This window comes from Ictalurus furcatus, chromosome 3, assembly GCF_023375685.1.
Source record: "Ictalurus furcatus strain D&B chromosome 3, Billie_1.0, whole genome shotgun sequence".
NCBI classification, from domain to species: domain Eukaryota; kingdom Metazoa; phylum Chordata; class Actinopteri; order Siluriformes; family Ictaluridae; genus Ictalurus; species Ictalurus furcatus.
In genome coordinates, this window is record NC_071257.1 from 37074563 (window position 1) to 37098942 (window position 24380).

At 41.4% G+C, this 24380-nt stretch overlaps 3 protein-coding genes across 4 annotated transcripts; all 3 read right to left on the minus strand.

The window, feature by feature from the left end:
• Nucleotides 1-163: 163 nt before the first annotated feature.
• On the minus strand, nt 164-13930 carry mtap (methylthioadenosine phosphorylase). Of its 2 annotated transcripts, none has more exons than XM_053622236.1 (8): nt 13774-13930; nt 11722-11808; nt 11560-11618; nt 11298-11465; nt 2415-2517; nt 1985-2224; nt 1500-1622; nt 164-524 (listed from the first exon to the last, which is right to left on the minus strand). In XM_053622236.1, the coding sequence occupies exons 1-8, from the start codon at nt 13789-13791 to the stop codon at nt 486-488; spliced, it is 837 nt and encodes a 278-aa protein (XP_053478211.1). In that variant the 5' UTR covers nt 13792-13930; the 3' UTR covers nt 164-485. The 2 variants fall into 2 exon arrangements, with proteins under 2 accessions (XP_053478211.1, XP_053478210.1); XM_053622235.1 differs by having other exon boundaries at nt 13768-13928.
• A 1276-nt stretch (nt 13931-15206) lies between these two features.
• toporsa (topoisomerase I binding, arginine/serine-rich a) lies at nt 15207-18455 on the minus strand. The gene is made up of 2 exons (XM_053622216.1): nt 18344-18455; nt 15207-17831 (listed from the first exon to the last, which is right to left on the minus strand). Exon 2 carries the CDS (start codon nt 17829-17831, stop codon nt 15594-15596), a length of 2238 nt encoding a protein of 745 aa, XP_053478191.1. The 5' UTR covers nt 18344-18455; the 3' UTR covers nt 15207-15593.
• A 2648-nt stretch (nt 18456-21103) lies between these two features.
• On the minus strand, nt 21104-23529 carry ndufb6 (NADH:ubiquinone oxidoreductase subunit B). The gene is made up of 4 exons (XM_053622244.1): nt 23171-23529; nt 21974-22066; nt 21753-21797; nt 21104-21245 (listed from the first exon to the last, which is right to left on the minus strand). Exons 1-4 carry the CDS (start codon nt 23351-23353, stop codon nt 21174-21176), a joined length of 393 nt encoding a protein of 130 aa, XP_053478219.1. The 5' UTR covers nt 23354-23529; the 3' UTR covers nt 21104-21173.
• Nucleotides 23530-24380: the final 851 nt, after the last annotated feature.

Sequence of the window (24380 nt, forward strand, 5' to 3'; positions counted from 1 at the left end):
TTTAGAAACATTAATAATTTAGAAAATAAAAAATAAAATAAGAATAATTTAAATGAATAATATGATTATGAATATTAATAATGTTATATCAGTATTTCCTCTGTAATTCAGTGTACAAAAAAAACTATATTTTATATAATCTGAGTAAACACACAATGAGAGAAAAGTTTTATTTGTTTATTATTCTGATGACTGACACGACTGTAAATTATTAAACACAAATCATCCACATGATTTACATTTTACTGCTATAAAAATGAATACAGTAAAATTATGTAAAAACAAAACAAAAAAACCAACAACACATGAACACACACTCTTGTGCCATTAGCTAGTGTGAATGTACCTTAAATGTTTGTGTGTGTGTATGTGTGTGTGTGTGTGTGTGTGTGAAATGCTAAATGACCTTTTGTCCTTGCTGAAATGTGATCAGGCACTTTGCTCATTACAGAAGAGTGCAGTGTGTGTGTCTATCATCAGGAGATTCAGTGTTTGGGCAGCATCACGGAGCAGAGAGCCATCGCCTACACACACACACACACACACACACACACACACACACACACACACACAGAACAGGGAGATGAAACACACTCGAGGAATTCATTACTGAAGTGAAAGTGAAGGTCTGTTCACACCAGGACGTTTTTTAACGCCCCGTGTTTAAATTAATGGCCGTCACTGTGGGTGTGTGTGTGGGTGTGTGAGTTCACACAGGCGTAAAACACGTGGCGTTAAAGTGGCAATTTTTTTAATGTCAAGGTTTTCACTTTTTTTGACACCACGTTTAAAACTGTTCAACCAATGAGATTGACGCTTTTGTTCACATGCTTGGAGCCGCTGAAGTTACAGAAAAATACGACTTGATGGCGCTCAAGTACAAAACTGTCTTACTGACGAAGATGAAGAAGAAGCAAGCGTCCACCATCTTAGTGAGTGTATAAGTGACATACCCATATATTATATTACACACACTAAAGTGTATTTATAATGTTGTGGCTATTTTTTTGACGACACTGAAATGCAAGCATATATTCTAAGTGCTCCTACACTACACTACACTTTCTACACTAAATAGCAATATCATTTACCCCCCCACCCCACCTCCCCACCTTCAAATCATTACTTATTTAAAGAGAGTATACTGTTTAAAATTTACTGTAAGGAACTTTAAGGATTTAGCTTTAAAGAAGTATTTGTTACAATTCACAAAAGTGCATATGTGCTTTAGTGAGTTCACAAAAAGACGTAAATACTGACTCTCTTCTTCTTCTCAGTGATAAGTAGGTGTCAGACACGGAAAGTCGTGCAACGCCGCATTGTGTACTGGAGTATTTCTGCTTTTCAATAAGTGCCACCTACTGTCAGGGAGTGAAATTACACTTTCATTCAGTGCGTCACTCGAAAAAAACATCCCCGCGTGAACGGGCCTTAAATGTGTGAGTGAGTTTCATGTCGATTTACATACACAGCCTTGTGTGTGTGTGTGTGTGTGTTACCCGGTGCTGGCTGATGGTCTCCTCCCAGTACAGTTGGCTGATCAGTGGGATGGTCGTCAGTAAGATGCTGCTCGCTTTGTTTGCATTTTCTTTCATGGTTTTCAGCACGTTGTCCACACACACCTGCAAACATCACACACAGAGTTATCATATATGTCCAAGTAAGTAATCAACAGTGTGTGTGTGTGTGTGTGTGTGTGTATGTGTGTGTGAGAGAGAATGTTAAGTTTAATAATGGTGTATGTGTAATAACGACTGTGTAACTACACATACTATAACTATAACTATTAAAACTATTATTAAATATTTACTACACATGAATAATACGAATATATCAGTATAGATTAATTAAACTAAATTAAAAAATCGAATTAATAAAGAAATACATAATTTAATAAATAAAGCATATAAACAAGGTGCTGTTACACTGAAGGAGATAAACGTCAACCAAAGAACTGAGATCAACACTGGAACGACGCTCTCACCGCCTCCTCGTGCTGCTTCCAGCAATCGTAGTCGGTTGCCATGGCTACGGCGGCATAGCAGAGCCCCGCCTCCTTGGCAAGCACCACCTCGGGGACGGTGGTCATGTTGATGACGTCAGCGCCCCACTGACGAAACATCAAAGACTCGGCACGCGAGGAGAACCGCGGACCCTCGATACACATCATCGTGCCACTAGCATGGAAAGACACGCCCAGAGACCTCGCTGCCTCACTCAGAACCTGAAGACAGACAGACAGAGAGAGAGAGACAGACAGAGAGAGAGAGAGAAAGACAGAGAGAGAGAGAGACAGAGAGAGAGTGATAAACATGGCTAGCAAACTCGCTAATCTACTCATATGAACCTGAACAGTATACAGGTGTTTATCAAACCTCCCTTCCGACCTGTAAATAAAATGATAATGTTCTAACCTCTCTGGTTCTGGAGCAGAAGGGTTCCGCCATGGGAATGTGACTCACACCAGGAGGACGGCTGAGTTCACCATCATAAAACGTCTGCGCCCTCTTAGTTGTCCTTCAGTTCAAAGAAAAGAAGAAAAAGAAAGGAGAGAAGATGGATTCATCCAGCTCTCTCAATGCACAGAGTTCTCTTTGGGATTAAATATCAAGTTTGTCTGAAGTTGTTGAACTTGCTCTTAGTGTCCTCCTCCAACTGGTTTTACCAGGATGCACTTTTAACATTCCGATAACAATATCATCCGTCTTCATTTAAACTCCAGCAGTGTTATGTTCTGGACTGTGACTGGTCAGAAGGTGGTGATTAGTTCTCTATAACAGCGGCTCTGACAGTAGCGCAGGTTTATATTAATGCATCGCTCTAATACGTTATGGTTTCTATAGTAACGGCTCATTCACAGGGACTCGTACAGCAGACGCTCCACTGATAATAAAACGATTAAAAAACGTGTGATCATTAATATGGTGACGTTTCCTGTAAGATGTTTATGTAACGTGTATGGGAGGAGTCTCCAGCGTCAGTGCTGTGTAACAGTCGGAGGTAAAGCTGTAAGTTTAAGGTTTCCCACATCTTCAGCACAGAGGAGTTCTTTTGTGTGGTTTCTGCTGTCATTTTTGTGTTTTATTAACTTCAAGACAGCGAATAAAGAGATGCTGGTGAAGGAGTGACTGTTTTTAGCTGCTATAACACACGTGAGAATGAAATATAACAATAAACATATAAAACATACAGCATGTCATTCTTTAATAAATAAAAAATACCTGTATGGTATAAGAGGATTAAACACCTGAGGACCTGGTACTACAGACAAATCAGCAACCTTGTGATGGTAACAGTAACTCGGCTTCACGCCGCCCTGCTGATTATTTTCCCGTAACAGCATGACCCCACTTGCTTTATTCCTTACAGAGCAGCCTGTTCTAAACTGCGGCCTCTTTCATGTGCTGATGTAAACGATGGGCCATCTTACTGCCTGGAGGTGCTCACTTCTGGCTAATGTTACTGTAAATAGTTTCAGCCATCACCTTTGGCACCTGGTTATGACACCAACAGGGGGGCATTCACTTCATGCTTTCTGGCACCTACTAAAGATTTGTTCTGAGATATCAGCATGCTCATTGAGATTCTTGAGAGGGTGTTGGGTGGGTAGGTAGGTGGATAGATGGATGTACTTTATTGATCCCCAAGGGGAAATCTGGGGTTCTTGTACTGATCACTGAAGAACTTGCACTGGGTGTCGATCTACTAAAACTCCAAACATGTAATCTTCATGTTTATCTTGTCCTTGCCATTCCATTAATACATTGTGCCTCCAGTATGTATGCACTGGCTTATGGCGGTCCTTATATAAGGCTTGTTGGGCCCAAACCTGCCCAAACCTGTCCTACTACAAGCAACTCCAACAATCATCCTTAAACCTGTTTAACTACCACACCTAAACTCTAACTTCTACCATCCTCACACAGTTTATTCTTCTTCCCCTACAAAACAATGCTTCTGGAACATTCTAGAAGACCAAGCCACCATTAGAGGTAGCTAGCTGATCTTTATTAAAGCTCTCCACAATGCTAACTGGAATATCATAAATAAAAAAGGAGCAAAGGCTATTTCCAGGATGATGTCATCGGGGTAAATTCATACCATGACTTGCCTGGCAATTCAGATTTCTCTTCATCTTCTAATTTTTCTTATTCATCTTTAACGTCAACACTGGAGACCTTTAACCTGGTTGACTATCCATGCTTAGATGAGAAATCTCTAAATCCTGGGGATGATTTTAAAACGCTCTCCTGGAGGTCTGTCAGATACCTGACCTGGTCAAGTGTCCTCCAGACTCCACTTCCACTGACTCAAACAACATGTTCATGTCCACAGCACAGAGATCGATTCAGTCCAATACAATTTTATGTATATACGTACCACTTTAAACAATGGACATATTCACAAATAAACATTACAGAATTCTGGATATATAGTCTTCTTCTTCTTCCTTTAGAGAACCTAAAACCATAACCGGTGTAATAATCAAGGATCATTACAGGTCCCTGATCTAACCTGGGAAAGTCCAAGTTATAAGGTATAGAGACAGACCCTCTATAATCAGCAGAATTATCATCCAAGTGGGTTTAATAAAGCCAGAAATGCTAGCAGCCCCTTCCTTCTACACCAATCTCACGTCCATACTTTACCACGGACAGTAATGAAGCTTCTCTTTGATGGCAAAACAAAGCTTTGCAACTTCAGGGACCACAAATTTCACCTTTTTGGTCCATGATTTCTGGTACTTGGCCATCAGCCTCCAGGATAAACAATAATCACCATCATTGTTTAGAGGTCCACACAGTCCTTCAGCTCTGCCTTGATCAGGTGAGGACATATCAGTAGTCTGGACGCTCGAGACTAGATTTTGTGTCTGGAGTATTCCTCTTTCATTCATAGTTCAACAAACAAAGAAAAAAGTAATCCCCACTTCCTTTTCACATTTTCAAAATAAAAAACCTGTCATTGGCTGTATATCTGAAGTTACAGGTTCACAGTAGTGTGATGCACCTCAACGCTGAAGCTATCAGAATCCCAACACCTGTGTTTACTAGGTGGATTAACTAACATACATGGATGACAGAAGATCTTTTCAGAATCAGGCACGTGCAGGTGTGTAAACTGATGAAACCGAGCAAAACCTTTACATTTGAACGTGTATGTTTCATCTTGGCTTGGTGGACCATCAGACCATCTTTCTACTATATTTGTTTCCAAAATAACTCGGTACTAGTCTCTCTGTCTTCCTCCCTAAGGATTTCCCATAACCCTTTCACACCTGGCGTAGCATGCTGAGTCACGCTGAATGAATTCCTGAATCTCTGACTAAACCTGCTCAACAGAATGAACGTTTGAGTCCAGACGTCATTACACAAAAGAGGCAATATACGCTCGCTGAAACAGTGCCATTTTTGTATGATTTTTTTGGTGGCATCCCTAATATACATTCAGGTCCATAAATATTTGGACATCTAAATCATGTGTAGGATGTATTACCTACAGTACTTCTTATATGTGGTCCACCCTTTTTAACAGACTAAGTCATTGAACAAGTAGCTGCTCTGCTGTTCCATGGTCAAGTGTGTGATATTCCCCTTATTTCACCCACAAGATAAAAGGTTTAAAAGTGTGCATCTGCATTCTGTTGCTGTTAACTCTGAATATCAAGTCCAAAGAGCCGTCACTGCCGGTGAAATAAACCATCATTAGGCTAAAACAGTCTAAACAAACCCATCAGAGCGATAGCAAAAACATTAGGTGTGGCCAAATCAATTATTTGGTACATTCTTAAAAAATGAAGAACACACTGATGAGCTCAGGAACACCAAAAGGTTCCATGAAAAACAACTGGGATGGAAGACAGAAGAATTCCTTCCCCTTGGTGAGGAAAAACCCCTTCAGAACAGCTGGCCAGATGAACATCCTCCAGGAGGTAGGTGTACCTTTGTCAAAGTCAACAATCAGGAGACTAAATAAGGAGGGTTTACCACTGGGTGTGTGTACGGCTGGCAGTGGAACTGCTTCTCTTGTATTTCATGCTTCAAAACTCAATGGATGTCTCTGGGTTCCAGACTTCAGGAAGTCACTGACTGCAAAGCGTTACAACCAAATATCAAAAATGATTTCAATTATGATTCATTTTTTTTGTCCAATTATTTTTGGTCCCTTAAAAAAAAAGGGGGGGGCATAGAAGAAGTGCTGCTGTTTCTACTCAAATGAAAGCTTTTTAAATTGAAGATTGGCAGACAGATCATCTGAAAAAACCTGAATGTTCCAGGAAATGGAAAAAGCAGCTGTGTAACGTGACTCTGAATACAAAGAACTTTTAAATATTGAAGTAACTTTTGAACTTATATTCTGAAGACGAGCTAAAATACAAAGAGCTAATGCAGGATAAGCTGAGAAATTAATTCATAAAGATGATAAAATCAAAGCCACAAACACTTGACTGCTCAGTCACGATCGAATATCACACACACCAACAGCAGAAACAGACATCATTCCATCTACATGATATACACTCGTCTAACCACATTATTCAGTTTGATAACAACAAGAACAAGATCCTGTTACTCTGCTATGAGGAAATGCAGACTCACATTTCAAAACGAAACTGAAACGCTGAGAAGTGACGATGGTTTGGTGGTCGGAGCCCCACAGTGCCCCCTGCTGCCCCTCAGAGCCTCGCAGCGCCCCCTGCCACCCCGTAAAACACCCCTGCTGCCCCTCAGTGCCCCTTGGAGCCGATTAGAGCCCCCTGCTGCCCCTTTGAGCCCTGCAGCACCCCCTGCCACCCCTCTGAGCCCCGCAGTGCCCCTGCTGCCCTCCAGAGTCTCGCAGTGCCCCCTGCTGCCCCTCAGAGCCCCGCAGCGCCCCCTGATGCCCCACAGAGCTGCGCAGCTCAGGTTTCCACCGTGGGTGCATAGAAAATAAACACAACAACACCCTACACATAAACCATCATAAACAATCACAGGCATAGAGGGGAGAAGGGAACAAAAAGAAAAACATCAGGATCATACAACAAATGCATCTGACATCACAATGGCTGAGTACCAATGTGTTTAACGCTCATATAGCCATAGGAACAAAACTCCTACCATAGCTGGCCTTTCTGCACATGGGTAGTCTTAAATGACATAAATGTCATTGACGCTGATCTTCATTTCTAATTTAACATAACATTTTTTACATTAATTTTTGAGCTACAAAAAATGTAAACTGAAATGAAATTTAGAGAATATAAGTGAATTTGAACTTTATTTAATGTACATGCATACTTCAAGGCCTGTGTGCTTTATGACAGTCAACAAACAGGTAATAATGGAGAGATCCAGGCACTGGCACACAGACAAGAGGAAATTTAAAAAGGTTTGGCAAGATGACTTTTTATTTACTGAAATCTATTCAAAGGCAGTGTGTCTAGTTTGCAAGCAGTCAGTTGCTGTTTTGAAAGAGTACAATATCCGTCGTCATTATGAAACAAAACATTCTTCAGCTTTCTCAAAGGACAGCGGCGAGGCGCGAAAACAGAAGGCTAACGAGCTGCTTGCTAAACTTCGATCTGAGCAGAGCGCGCTGCTACGTCCTTCATCAGCTCAAGAAAGTGCCACATGGGCCAGCTATCAGATTTCACACTAACTGCTAAAAGTGGAAGAGCCTTCACTGGAGAGTTCGTCAAAGAAAGCCTTGCAGTGGCTGCAGAAGCAGTGTGCCCTTCTCAGACATGCATGTTCTCACAAATCAGCTTGTCAAGGAACACTGTTACCCGACCATAGAGGACATGGCCCAAGACATCGGTGAGCAAATGAAGGCAAAAGCAGCTGCCTTTTCAATAGCTTGTGACAAGAGCACCGATATATCTGATTCCACACAGCTGTTGGTATTTCTGCGTGGAGTAAATGAAAATTTTGAAGAGAAAGAGCTGGCTGGCACTGAGACTCTTTCTGGTACTACTAAAGGAGAGGATCTTTTTTTCACTGTTGAGAGAGTGTTAAAAAAGAATGAATTAAAGTGGGAGAATATGGCTGGCATTACAACTGATGGAGCCCCGGCGATGGTAGGGAGGAAATCTGGCCTTGCTACGTTGGTGTCTCAGAAAGTCAGTGAATGTGGAGGGAAATTAGTAAAGTACCACTGTATTTTACATCAAGAACAGCTATGTGCCAAATCCATCGGGCTTGTGGATGTGATGCGTGATGTCGTCAGAATTGTGAATGATATACGCTCCAAGGCGCTCTCTCACCTGCAGTTCAAGGTACTGTTGGATGAGATGGATGTGCAATATGGTGATGTGTTGTACCACCAGGAGGTTAGATGGCTGAGCCGAGGAAAAGTTCTCAGGAGATTTTTTGATCTGCGTGATGAGATCAGAGCTTTTCAGGAAAGCAAGATTGGTAGTATTCAAGAACCCATGGATAAGAAATGGCTTTCTGACCTGGCTTTCCTGGTGGACGTCACAGAGCTGCTCAATGTTTTAAATGTTCTGCTCCAGGGAAAAGACCAGATTATCACCCAGCTTTTTTATCACGTCAGAGCCTTCAAACAAAAACTACTGCTGCTCAGAAGACATCTCTCAGCAGCTAACATTCACAATTATAATATTCACCATAGTTTTATGTGCAGTTATTGTTATTATTAATACTTATATTTAGTTAGCATTTATATCCAGTGGTGTCAGCTTTGGGTTTTTTTGTTAATCAAGCTGATAAATTTTGTGTCAAAGTTCTCTTAAATTATCATGGATTAATTTCCTTGTTTTGTCAGTTATTTATTATATTTGCCTCCCTCTCTCTTCTTTCACTCCCCATCTCACACTGTTCCTCTCTCTCTCTCATCTCCACATCCAGGAAATTTAGCCCATTTTCCCTGTTTTAGAGAGGCAGGCATGATGAAAGAGAAGGTACCTGAGTATGATGCTGTTCTCAGCAATCTTATCCAGGAGTTTGACAGTCGCTTTGAGGACTTCAGACACAATGCTTCTGACTTTGAGTGGTTTGCTCAACCCTTCACCATCAGTGTGGACATAGTCAGTGATGATCTACAGATGGAACCAATTGAGCTTCAGTGTGATTCAGAACTCAAACACAAGTTCAGGTCCCTTCCCCTGACAGACTTCTACAAATGTGTCCCAGCAAACAGGTACAGATGTGCAAACAGGCACAAGTGATGCTGTCTCTGTTTGGCAGTACCTACCCTCTGTGAAGACTTTCAGTCTGATGAATTTAAACAAGTGTAAAGTGAGATGCAAAGTAACAGACTCTCACCTACATAATATCCTGACTTTGACAGTAAGTCCGCTGCATCCAAATTTGGAAAAACTTTTGAAGAATAAGGACCAGCTTCACGTGTCTCATTAGAGGTCACTGATATTGCAGGCATGTGGCTGTATTGCTTATAGCTTGAATAGTTGTATTAGGTATTGAACATGTATTATAAATGGGATTGTTTCTATGTTTTCATTATACTTTAAGTTTCATTGAACTATAAAACTCTGAAAATAAAACTGCATTAGTTAAGCAGATTACAGACTAATGTTTCCTATTTATTTAATTATTTGTAAATATTATGAAATCATAAATGAGGAGAACCATGGCAACTTTAATTTTAATATAATACAGTTTGGTATAATGCAACGTTATCTTTCAGCCCACGGCCCTCAATCAAGTTTGATTTTTGGCCCTTCATAGGAAAAAGTTTGGGCACCTCTGGTTTAACAGCTTGTCCAGTAAGAGACCTGACTCACTGAAAAGACTGTTTGGTGTTCATATTTGCAAAGTCCTTCTCCAATTTGTTTTTATACTTCTTTTTAGCCTTAAATATTTCAGTTTTGATGACTTGGTGTATGATTTTAAGACCAGCAATGTCCTTCTGCTTAAATGCAAGTTTTCTATTGTGGAAAAGAGATTTTAGAGATGAGTTGATCCAAGGTTTTGAATTTGGGCATGTTCTGGTAGTCTTTACTGGTATCAAGGAATCCATACAGAGTTTAATGTAATCAGTAATAACTGAAGTCTGCTCATCAAGCTCTCCCTCAAAGACTTACCAGTCTGTACACGCAAAGCAGCCTTGAAGGCATGCATTAGCATCCTCCGACCATTCAGGGGCGCTATGTATTACTGGCCTGCGTTGTTTCAGCCGTTGTTTGTAAACAGGAAGTAAACGGATAACATTATGATCCGCTAATCCTAGTGGTGGGAGAGCTCTAGCTTTATAGGCTACTGGGATATTACTGTAACATAAATGGGTGGTTGTGGCTCAGGTGGTAGAGCGGGTTGTCCACTAATCGTAGGGTTGGCAGTTCGATTCCCGGCCCACATGCCGAAATGTCCTTGGGCAAGACACTGAACCCCAAGTTGCTTCCGATGGCAAGTTAGTGCTTTGCATGGCAGCTCTGCTACCGTGTGTGTGTGTGTGTGAATGGGTGAATGAGACACAGTGTAAAGCGCTATATAAGTGCGCCATTTACCATAAATCTATAGTTTTATTAAATCTTGTTGGTACATCTACATATTGATTGAAGGCTGGCAGTGCGTAATCAAGCCGACAGCTGTTGAAGTCACCAAGAAGTAGTACTGGAGCATCCGGGTATTTGTTGAGCATAGTCTGTGTATTATGCGCTATCTGCTCAGCTGCTGCCTTGACATTAGTGCTTTATGGTGGAACATAAACACAGCTAAGCACAATAGTTGAGAACTGGGGAGGTAAAAGGCATGGGCGGACAGGGTGAGCAGCTCCAGGTCCGGATTACAAGATTTCCCATGTAGTCCCGCCAGTTGATGTACATACACACCCCACCTCTCCGTTCTTTCCCCGTATTACTGGTTCTGTCTTCCCGAAAGATCTCAAACCCATCCAGGTTAACCTCGGTATCCGGGACAGACTTATCCAGCCAGGACTCTGTCAAAGCGAGAACACATGCCTCCCTGAACGATACCTCCGTCAGACATTTCACATACAATAAGTTCATGTTGTTTTTCAATGAGCGAACATTTGAAAGGACGATTGAGGGTAGTGGAGGTTTAAAAGGACGCCTTCTAAGTCTGCAACGCACCCCTCCTCGCCTTCCTCTTTAAGACAGATGTTAATGTTCTATCCAGCGGAATGGCGATAGATGGGTTCAGCAGTGGATAGAGTTACGAAGGAGTAGATGTTCCTCCCGTGAATAGGTGAGTCTGTTCCTCAGTACACCAGCGGTTTCTTTCTTTTTCAGGACATTCCAGAGTGTTGTATTGACTTTACCCAGTGTTTGTGCATGTTTATGAAGTGTGTGTGTGTTGTTTATGAAGCGTGTGTACCTGTCGATAAACTGGTCGATGAGGACGATGTCCCCCGGTCTGATTTCGTCTCTCAGCGAGCCGCACGCTGTGGTGGCGAGGATGTGAGTACACTTCTCCTCCTTCAGAGCCCAGACATTCGCACGATAATTCACATTAGACGGCATGATGGTGTGTTTCCTGCCATGTCTTCACACACACACACACACACACACGATCAGAACTTTGTGTTCTCTTTATCTTTATTAAAGCACAAGTGTGTGTGTGTGTGTGTGCGTGTTACCTCGCGAGCAGCACACACTCCACGTCTTGGATCTTACCCAGAATCAGAGCATCTGATGGCTGTTACATGAACCGTGTGTTTTATTAAAGCATTTAAATAATATTAATGTGGTATTACTAATTATTTATTGATCAACTCTCTCACTCACACACACACACACACCTTTCCAAATGGCGTCTCCACATAGCGCTCAGTTCGGTCCTCCAGGATGTCTGGATCATCAAGACCAGAACCACCGATGATCCCAATCTACACACACACACACACACACACACACACACAATTATTTTAGCAACTGGATTTGTCTCAGTTCATGATTTTTGGTCTCAATTAATTCAACACTGGTTATTAATTTAAAACATAAATAAATAAATAAATGTGACTAAAATAATATTCTGTTTTATCAGTCAAACAAATACGGGATTATTAAACAGTATAAAAATTTGAAAGAAAGAAAGAAAGAAGAAAGAAAGAAAGATTATAAGATGGAGATACGGCCAGAAAGAGACAAAAACAGTAAAACATTAAAAAGTAAAATGCCAGGGTCGTCTAACATACAGGACCGGCCCAGAAAGGTTCTAATCATCCAGCAGCACCATCATATGGAGATAAATATGTGCCAAAAGTAAACAAATAAATTACCATTTCACAAACAAACACAATCTGCTTTGCAAAAGAAAACTCGAGTCTCAAACAAACAGCAATTTGGGATAAAACGCAAAGGCACAACCAATACATGTCCTGTGTTTACATTATATCATTTTATATCTCATATATATATATATATATATATATATATATATATATATATATATATACATACAAACACACACACACGAGCCTACATCATATTTCACAAATAAATACAATCCATTCTACAAATCTTTGAACAAATAAAAAATCCAAGGCATTCAAATGCACACCTCTCCATTATGTTTGTGAGAAACCTGCAATTTTAACATTTTAACAAGGGTGTGTAAACTTTTTATATCTGCTGTAGGGTTGCTCACAAGCTCCAAGGAAAACCCCTGCTGAAAGACTTTCAGGTGCGTTGAGTATGAAGTCTTTACAAAGCCTCCATGTTTTTGAAGCGTTTATGAAGCATTCATGAAGCGTTTATAAAACGTTTATGAAGTACATATTAAACATGTATGAAGCATAAATTCTGTATCACTTGTGTATAAAGTGTGTACAAGGCCTATATGAAGTGTGTATAAAGCGAACAGTATAAGTGTGTATGAAATGTGTATTCTTTAATAAATGTGTATGAGGTGTGTGTGAAGCATGTACATATAGTGTGTGTGTGTGTGTGTGTGTGTGAAGTGTACAGTCACCACCAAAAGTATTGGAACAGAAACGTAGTTCTTTTGTTTGTGCTGTAGACCAAAGACATTTAGGTTTGAGATGAAAAGATGAATATGAGACAATAGATCAGAATTTCAGCTTTCATTCACATTACCATTTGTTACTCAAAGGGTCGGTGGTCTTACAGTCTTTTTTTTTAATTTTTGGAACCATGTGAGATTTGATGCACAATAAATGATTACTCCAGTTTAAAATGTTCTGCTTCTGTTTAGGAACTGCACCTTCAGGAGCTTAACTGGGAGGATTGTAGGAACCCACAACATCTCACTGTTCCCACAGCTGACAACCTATTAAACCCTGAAGAACTAACAGCACTACAAGCAGCCAGTGATTCCATGAGACCTTCACCATCATCCATCCATCCACCCATCCATCCATCTCCCTCACTGCTTATCCTGCACAGGGGTGCACCTCCGAAATGATCTCAGGGCACAAGGTGGGAGACACTTTGTACAATCCACTGCAGTGCACAATCACACACACACAATAAATTATATATATATATATATATATATAAAATGATATAATGTAAACACAGGACATGTATTGGTTGCGCCTCTGCGTTTTATCCCAAATTTGTTTGAGACTCGACTTCTTTTGCAAAGCAGATTGTGTTTGTTTGTGAAATGGAAGTTTATTTGTGTACTTTTGGCACTAATTTATCTCCATATTATCACGTGACACTAAACATCTCGCGGCATTAGATGGCATCGCTCTGTATCAGACGAGATCAGGTTGTAAAAGTTCATCGCATAAAAATACAAATGTAAAAGCCGCAGATGAAGTGAAATCTCCGGATGTTAAACTACACACGCTATAAACACTAAAGAAACATAACTTTACCTTTACCGGAGCTCGCGTGGCCATTTTCACTCCTAATGAAATGATGAACGTTCAGCACCACGTTTCCTACACGTGCGCGTGATGGCGTCAAATGCGACAGGGCGTTACGTCATGACGTCAAACCCGGAAGTGAGTTATGCCGATTTATTGAAGTTCGATATATAGACACACACACAGTACTGTGCAAACGTTTTAGGCACCCTATTTTCTTTAGTATAAACTTTGCTATAGATTTTTATTTTATTTTATGACTTCTACATTATCGTGATAGTACAAAAACATTTTAGATTCCCCAAGCATTAGTTTTCCAGCACAAAATGAAATGTTACAGAAAAATGTACCTCAGTAAAGAAAGCGGGTATTGAGTAAGAGACACTTTTCAGACTGTTTTACTGCCAGAGGACCTGGACATTTTGTTAGGACACATGGCATCATGGACTCTATCAAATATCAACAGATATTAAATGAAAACCTGACTGCCTCTGCCAGAAAGCTTCAAATGGGCCGTGGTTGGATCTTCCAGCAGGACAATGATCCAAAACATACATCAAAATCAACACAAAAATGGTTTACTGACCACAAAATCAAGGTCCTGCCATGACCATCCCAGTCCCCTGACCTGAACCCCATAGAAAACCTGTGGGGTGAACTGAAGAGGAGAGTCCACCAGCGTGGACCTCGAAATGTGAAGGATCTGGAGAGGTTCTGTATGGAGGAACGGTCTCAGATCCCTCACCATGTATTCTCCAACCTCATCAGGCGTTATAGGAGAAGACTCAGAGCTGTTATCTTGGCAATGGGAGCTAGCACAAAGTATTGACTAAAAGGGTGCCAATAATTGTTGCACACCTATATTTAACCAAAATTTTCTTTGGATAAACCTGTGTTGTGTTTGTAATTGTTTGATATCCATGAGAGCTGAGTATTTTTGTGAAGTTTTTGAACAAAAGATCAAAAGGTTAAACAATAAAGACCATTTTGGCAGCCTTCTTTGCTCATACTTACCAAGGGTGCCAATATTATTGGAGGGAACTGTATGTCTCTTTATCTGATGTAGTATACATGTAGATTTATGTTTCAGTATTTGAGCATGGTTTGTTGAGCAGGCAAACTATTTATCTCCTGTGGTGTGACTTAGATTTTTTTACCTTCTCACTGCTCAGGTATAAATTCACATTCTGAATTTGCACTCGGGACATTTTTCATAAACCATAACATGACCTTCATAATGCTAAAATGAAGAAAAATGTAAAATACACGAACAGCTATAAGTCATTGTAACATGAAGTGATTTATACCAATTCCTCTTATAGGATACATGATATTTTGTGTTAATTATCCAGTGTTGATTTTAACTTTGGAATAAACTGCAGCGCTGCACAGCGCCCTCGTGTGGTCACACTGTGCAATCGCACCAACAATAAAACAAACTCTGAAATTCAAATCATCTTTAATATTTACAGGCAGTCTGAAAAATAAGTGCTTCATCCGACTTTAAAAACAGATTTCAACAGCACTGTAATGTTCGAAGTCTCAGTTTGAAAATAAGGCGATTTTAACACAGATCAGTCATTTGTTTGTTCACTTGTTTCCATAGAAACACATCAGAAAATACATGACGTCATTAGGATGATGTAATTAGCATATAAAATGATTTGAACACTTTAATCTGGATTGTCCTGCCACAATTTATAGGATTTTATGCCTTAAATCTGTTCGACACAATAATGACGGCTCTGCAGGTATTAAAGGAGGAGCTCGGCTTGGCTGCTCTGTGCAGGTGCAGAGAGGTGACGCGGGGAGTCCGTGTTTGAGGCTCGGCTGGGTCATGGGGAATTATTTGGAGGCGTGATGTTTGATGGGCCGTATGATGGTGACTCTTTCAAAGGAGTTTTATCAGATGCACAGTTTGAAGCTGTGCTGTTATGAGTTGTGGTGTTGGCGCAGGTTGGACAGGAATTCAGAGGCTCGCTGTGTGGTGTTGCAGCATCTCTCGGGGACGTGGCCTCTTCAGCAGACTCTGGATCAGTGTGGATGGTGAGGACAGTGGGGGAGCTCGCCCCGGAGCCCCGTCCCATCCTCTTACTCCTATTCCTCCTTTCTCTCTTGTGTTTTTTCTTCTTATGATGATGCTGCTTCCTACGCTCAGCACCGACCTCCATGCTGGAGCTCCGCCTTCTCTTCTTCTTCTTCTTGTGATGATGACGCTTCTCTCTGCTCCTCCTCCTCCTGCTCTCCCCATGCAGGGATTTATGCTGCTGCTTTCCACAGAGCTTGTCATGGCTCAACCTCCTGTGTGAGGAAGGGGAGGGGCTTACTGAGCATTTCCTGTTCTGGAGAGTAGCTTGCATTCTCCAACTTACACTGTAGAAGCGCGCGCGAGTTCTTGACCGTGAGCGCGCGCGAGTTCTTGACCGTGAGCGCGCGCGAGTTCTTGACCGTGAGCGCGCGCGAGTTCTTGACCGTGAGCGCGCGCGAGTGCTTGACCCCGAGCGCGCGCGAGTACTTGACCCCGAGCGCGCGCGAGTGCTTGACCCCGAGCGCGCGCGAGTTCTGGTCCATGAGCGTGTATAAGATCTTGACCGTGAGCGTGCACGAGCACTAAACCTAGAGAATGGACGGGTTCTAGACCTTGAACGTGAATGAGTTCTAGATCGTGAGCGTGCACGTGCCGGTAGCGGTGTGTCTCGGCTGTAGTGCGTATCTGTGTATCTGCTGTGTCTGTGGGGTGTGTGTGAGCACATGTGGGATGGAGAGCTGTGATTGGTTGCTCTGCTTCTTCTTCTGTGCTTATAGCTGAGTGAGCGAGAGCGCCGCCTGTGGCTGTGTGAGGAAAAGTCCCTGCCCCTGTGTTTACTCTTTGAGTTGTGTTTTGTACCAGAGTGGGAGGGGGCGTCGTCTGTATTCCGGCTTCTCTGATTGGTCAGATCTCTGGAGGTAGCCGGTTCTGGCTCTTCCTGCACCGAGGTGTCAGAGTCAGAAGACAGCTGGACGAGCTCGGGAGTCCGCTGGGCGGAGGGTTTGATGAAGCCTATGATGACGCAGTCTCCATCGCTGCTGTGATCATCCTCATCTACTGCAGCGTTAGCGACATTAATGTTAGCGGTAGCATTAGCGTTAACACTTACAGTCTCCTCTTCTTCATCACTCACGCTGTCTACATCCGAGTCACTAACGGTTACGGTAAACATACTTTGCGTGGAGCTGGAATAGCTTGGACCTGGAGTTTCATCATCCCAGGGTGAAGGAGCAGAGCTAATGTCTGCATCATCCTCTGAAACTACAGACATGTGTGAGGGGGCGGGGCAATCGTAAACAGCGTGGTGATCGTACGCTTCCATGTTGAACGGTGACTTTGCGAAACTCAGGAACTCGTGCAGGAAGTGCTCAGTTCGTGATGACAGGAAGGGGCGGAGTTCCCGCAGGAAGGTCTCATCTTGCATATCGAGACGTGTGATCAGGGACAATATCACCTGCAGAACGACATCAGCAACCGAGTCATGTGACCCATAGAGCACTGCCAGCTCCCGTTTCAGCCATGGAACCAGTCGGTGCAGACACGCCGGGTTTTTCCGGAAGAATTCGGCAGACGTGTCCCGGGAACGACCGCCATCTCGCACGCCGCGCACCCGCACGCCATGCCGGTACAGCCAGCGCCGGAAACGCAGCACTTCCTGTCGGTGAGAGCTGCCGCGTGTCCATCCGTCCCTGCGGCGCTGGTGCGTTAGAGTGGTCCGGTAGCGGAACCTCTGACCCTGCACGCTGCCGAAGGAGCCGTTCTGGGACGGACGCAGCTGGTGGAGTTTGAAGTCGTCCTCGGAGCGGACAGAGTGGTACACGGAGCTGAAGGGCTGCTTACACAGCGGACACTCGGCTTTGTTCTTCCCCCACTCCAGGATGCAGCGGAAACAGAACCGGTGGAAGCACCTGTCCGCGTACGACACGTTCCTGAAGCGGTCCAGACAGATCGGACACTTAGAGTCCGGAGACGTCTCCTTACACGCCGCCTCTGCTGCAGCACCAATCTTCTGCAGCTCCACGTCCTGCTCTGAGGAGGCCATCATCTGGAACATCAAAGGGGAAAGGCATCAGCATCAGGTATAAAGGACCATTACACACACACACACACACACACACACACACACACACACACACTACACAGAGACACACAGACATACACACACACTACACAGAGACACACAGACATATACACACACACAGTTCCACAGTTACACACACACACAGTTCCACACACACACAGTTCCACAGTTCCACACACACACACACACACACACACACACACACACACACAAAACATACATACATATATATATATATATATATATATATATATATATATATATACACACACACACACACACACACACACACACACACACAACATACATACACACACACGTTTTGTTAGCTAAACCGGCTAAAAACAACTCGCCCTCTTACTGACATAAACAATTTAAAGTGTATTTACAGATAAAAATGTTAAACATTAAACACGGATTTTAATTATAAACCCGAATAAAGTTCCGGACCGTAACAACAACAACTTATAACTTACACACACAATCTTATAGCTGTACTCGGCTCTCCTGGCCGGAAATGACTCGCTGGATATTTTTTCAATAATACTTCCGGTTTTGACGGCATGTCAAAGTAAAAGTCATCAGGCTCTGCGTTGTTAAATTTGTACGACAAAAAATGTCTTAAACATATTTTATTTTTTATAAATGAATTGAAATGTTTTTAACAGAGTTACTACACGGTTTACTTTAACTCTTTCCATTAGTGCTGTACATAAACCTAATTTTATATATCTACATTTACATCATAATTCTTTTTAACACAAAACACATCTCATTTTATATAAGTATATATCACACTCTCTTGAACACAAACACTGCCTGAAAAAAAGCTGTTTATGTAGTTTTAAACGATTGAATGTGATAGAAGTTCTATCCTACCGAATACTTTGCAACAGATATTTGTTTGTAAATGTATTGGTTAATATGAATTCAGACAGAAACATGGAGTTAAGAGTAGGTGTGTTAATCGGTAACTAAAAGGGAATAATAAATAAATGGGAATGCTAACACATACAAGCAATTTTAAGTATGATCCTTAATATTGGCAGCAAAAATGAAAATTTCAATTAGATAAACACACTTTAATTCTGCTCATATCATTATTATTATTATAGCCAGTATTATACGTTTATTATGGTAATCATTCTGTATCCAGTATAGAACACTATGAACACCATACACACTGTATTCTGTATGTACATAACTAAATGAATACATTTATTACACATTCTTATTAAGTTGTGCTTGTGTGATTCGGAATTCAGAATTCGATGGAGTAGGACGCGAAGTTGGAGGCTCCTGCTGATTTCGATTAAAATTGTAATTAATTAGCGCTTTTCGGTCATACAATATATTTTGACTTATTCTACTCTGTTTCCTTGTTTGCAATTTTAACTTTGTGGTACATTAAAATGTGTGGAAAGAACACGAAAACCCGTGGTAGCATTCAGACACGATTGAGGCCAAGTGTGCGCACTGTGAGCGAGTCCCCTTCTCCCCCTGAATCCACATCGCCGAGCGGTGACCCTGACTTCGCCGCACTCAGGCTTGAGCTGTTGGCTTTACTGAGGAAGGACATCGCCGATATTTTTAAAAAGGAGTTCCAGAAGCTCCAGGAGACTCTCGGGGGTGTGCTGTCTACTATCCAGCTTGACCTGCAGGCCGTGAAGACACAGCTGGCTAGTGATAAAGTCGTTACCGAGGCTACCATATCAACACTGAAAGGTACTGTTGGGGAAATGCAGCACGCGCTCTCTGGTTGCACCGATGCCATAGTTCATATGAAGACTACTATCGAGTCTCTCACTGCAACCGTGACTCAATTAGAGAATAAATGTGAGGATTTGGAATCCAGGTCATGGCGCAATAACGTTAGGATAGTCGGAGTTCCAGAGGGCGCTGACAGCTGTACAACCGCTGCTGTAGCGGCCTTGTTAAAAGAAGCGTTTGGTCTGGAGAAGGAGCCAGTTTTGGACCGGTCCCACCGGACCCTTCAGCCGAAGCCCAAGCCTGGTGAACGACCACGAGTTTTGTGTGCAGATTCCACTTTCACAGTGACTGTGTTGATATTTTACGCCATGGGAGAGAGCTGATTAGGGTTAGGGTTAGGGATTAAACCCTAACGGATTAAAGTGAGGGATTTGACCATCTCCGTTTTCCCTGATTACTCAGCCAAGACAGCCCGGGCCCAGGCCGCATTTAATGACGTTCGGCGTCAACTTCGTGGTACTTCACCCAGCTCGGCTTCGCATTACATACAACAGTGTCCAGAAGGACTTTATTTAAGCGGAGGAAGCAGGAGACTATGTTAAACTCTTGATATCGGGGTGAACTGCATCACCTATATAGTGGAGTCTTTTTCACTCTTCTTTTATTTTTATTTTTTGCACTCGGCCTTCCAGCTCTACAGAATTCGGATTTTTATTGAAGATATTGTCGTTGCATTACTCCACCTAGATTTTGTGGACTCACTCCTCTTAAAATCTACTTCTGTATTAATGTGCTTCTCTGTTTCGATGCTCTGACTGGGTTAGAGTTTCTGTTTATTTAATTTTATTAGTGTGATCTCCTCGGCTTTACGTGCTACACTGTTATATTATTTGTTACAAGTCTTTAAAAGGTAAGGACATTATATTTATTATTGTGTGCAGACTGTTTATGAGTCTTGGTAATTTTATTGGTTAGCCCAGTTTACTCTCTGAGTTGTTTTCACATTGTGGACAACGTTCGGTTTCTGTAGGATACACTGCTGTCTCATTTGTTCATGGAGACTTAAGGTTTGTGGGTGTTTGGAGGATTGTGAGAGTAAGCAGAACATGCCAGTGCTTTGAAGGATGTAATGTTATTTAATTGCGAATCTGTTTTTAGAGGATTTAAACCTAACATGGTGACAAATTATATTATAGAATTCAGGCAATTTTACTGGGGTTATCTCATACAGTGTAGCAAGTAATAATCTGGAAAGACCTTTGTAATATCACAGTCTAAAACTGGATTTAAAGAGAAGCAAATTAGTAAATGAATCACATGTAAATGAATCAAACGTAAATGAATCATGTTAATGAATCATATGTAAATGAATCACATGAAAATGTATCACATGTAAATGAATCACATGTAAATGAACCATATGAAAATGAATAAATTAAAGACAAGATGTACCTTTATACATTTAAAAAAAAGTTGTGCTTGTGTGTGTGAGATTAATATTACAGTAATGACAGTGAGGACGTACAGCGTGTGTAAAGCTCTTTATTATCAGATACAGAGGTATGTACAGAGGTGTTCATGTTACAGGTGCACTGCTCAGTGGTGGGCGTGGCCGTGAGTCTCGGGCAGCTCAGGAACCACCTCTCCCGTCTCCAGAATGGTATCACCCTGTAAACACACACAAACTCATAAGCATAAAACCAGTCACTTTATTAGGAACACCTGTACACCTGCAGCTATCCAATCAGCCAATCACGAGGCAGTAGAACACACTGGGTTCCACAAACAGACCAAGCACCTGAACACTATCAGAGCATCGTTTATATGCTACAGGATATCTGAGTATTGCTGTTCCACGAAATGACGATGAGTTCAGGGTACTTCAACATCCTCTTCAGTGACCAGACCTGAACCCACTACAGCAGCTCTGAGATGTGGTACAGCACGGCTGTGCTGCTCACAAATCGTCATGTAATCATGTCAAGAAGCAGAATCTTTAAGCAATGTTTCCAACACCTTATGGAATCCATACCATGAAGAATGAAAGCTGTTCTGAGAGTAAACATGGTTCTACTCAATATTAGTATTGTGTTCCTAATAAAATGGCATGTGAATGTATATTTGGACATGTATATACAGTATGTATAGTGAAAATATGTGTCCAAGCGTACTTACTGGGAACAGTCTGGGTTTCAGCTCCACCACACTGTACGGTTTTCTCTGTAACACACACACACGGTAACACTTCTGTTCAGCACCGTGTGGGAAACTGACACAAGTACTCACATGCTTATAATGTTTTGATGTCATTATGTCGCTTTGATATCATTATAACACTTTGACTTTATTATGCTGCTTTGATGTCATTCTGATATGATGATGAAGTTTATACTCACACTGAGGTGATATTTGACATAGTAGTGGACGACCCAGGCTGGAATGAGGACACGGGTCAGCGCAAACGCACCCACATTATACGCCTTAAATGCCTGTGCGTGCACACACACACACACACACACACACACACACACACACACACACACACATATTCAGGATCCAAGAAGATAAGCTCATCTATAAAAACCTTTACTAGTACATTAGCAGACAGATGTGGCAGAGCCTGTGAGTTGACAATCTAGTTATAATGCATGGACTTTAACACACTGTTCAGCACTGTACACTGATCACGTACAACTCTAACACATGTTTATAATATTTACACAAGGTTATCTTTACTAAACCAGTGCAGGAAAAGTGCACAAGACCAGTCCTCTCATTAGTGTGCAGAGCTGCAGATACACACACTCTCTCTCAAACACACTCTCTCTCAAACACAGACACACACTCAACATCATCATTACACGTGGAAGTATAAAGAACCCTTGTGATGTGTGTTGTAGTTTTTTATATGATATACAGTGGGCTCCAAAATTCTGCGAGCACTAGTGAAAATGCTTCTATTTTCCATTTGTTTCTAATTTAATGCAACAGTTTTCATTACAAATGATTTCACTGACATCGACCTGAGTGCAAACTAGAATTTAAGAAATATTTACGCGTATAAATATTTTTTGCTTTAAAGACCGTGTGCGCTCGAGCTGGCACGGACTCCACTCAAAGTGTGTGTAAAACCTGATGATCCAATTTAGATCAAATCCATCGGAGTGTCCTCTGTCTGACCACATGCTTCAATAGAAGAGATTAGACATGACCTAAGATTTGAATGAAGTTAACAACATGGTCAATATCACACATTAATTACAGGATACAGTGCAGAATCTTATTATTAAATATACAAGACATTAACCATTTAATTTCTTTGTTTTAAATATAAAATCCCAGATTTTCAACCTAGTCTCAGAATTTAGGACCCCACATTTTATTGTATATCGCATTATATTTGATTATATATATTTCAACGTGGTCTCAGACTGTAGGACCCCACATTTTATTATTATTATAAATTATTATTGTGTGTGTGTGTGTGTGATGAATTATCACACAGTGGTGTGACTCGCATACATGCTCCAGAGTGTTTGTATTTAGAGATAATTCGGTAATATAAAGTGAATTAATGTAATTAAAACACTCACGTAGATCCTCCAGAGGGACTGAGGCTGGAGGAAGGAGCTCCAGAAAGCCTGCACTCGGCCCGCAGCCGCGGGTTTAGTCGCCGGCTCCCGGGCGCTGAGCTCCTGATCTTTCAGCCAGCGGCGCCGCAGAGACGTTAACTGCTGCAGCCGGAGCTTCTCCTCCGCCGTGTAGCCCGACATCATACACTCACTCACTCTCTCTCTCGCTCTCTCTCTCACACACACACAGACAGACAGACACTCACTCACTCACTATAACAAAAATAACACTAATAATACAGTATAATAACTCTACTAACACCAAACCAGCTCACAATGACATCTGAGAGAGGACAACGATCCCATAATGCACCGCGTCATGAACCGGAAGTACAAAAAATACACAGCACCATTTTGTTCTTCTTTTCGGTTATTAAAATAATAATAATAATAGTAATAATACAAAATAGGTCTTACAGTAACAACACTTCAATAATCACAACCAAAACAACGCATTAACAGAATAAAGTCAAAAAGAAAGAAAATAAAACACACACGGAGTTAACATTCACAGAAAACTTCCAATAAAGCAATTAAACGCAGAGTATTCTTATTACAGATATTCTTTATAGATTTGAGAAGCAACTCGTTTTGGAGAGACAAAAAAATAAATAAATCTGGGGTGTATATTTATCCATCCATCCATCCATCTTCTATACCGCTTATCCTTTTCAGGGTCACGGGGAAACCTGGAGCCTATCCCAGGGAGCATCAGGCACAAAGCGGGGTACACCCTGGACAGGGTGCCAATATATATTTATTTATATATTTATTTAGAAAACTTAAATTTATGATTATAATATTATTATTATTTACCATAAATCCAATTCTAAAGCATTATCATGGCATTATTAATACCATATTTTGCATTTTATATCCACAGGTAGGTGTTAAATATGTATCTTTACCTCAAGTTGGAGGTCATCACGAAGTTTATTCATTTAATTAATTCATTAATTAATGTGTTTGTTTGTTTATTTATTTATTTTTACATTTGCAGGAATAAAACGTTAATCAAATGTTTTTATTAGAGCTTCACAAAAAGTGCAAATACTAGAATTCATATTACATCTGTGTCTTAAGAACTCACTACACGGGTAGATATTACAATTAACTTCCTCAGCCTTGCGTAAGATCGGAAAAAAGAGATTTTTTTTTCCTGATGTTTTCA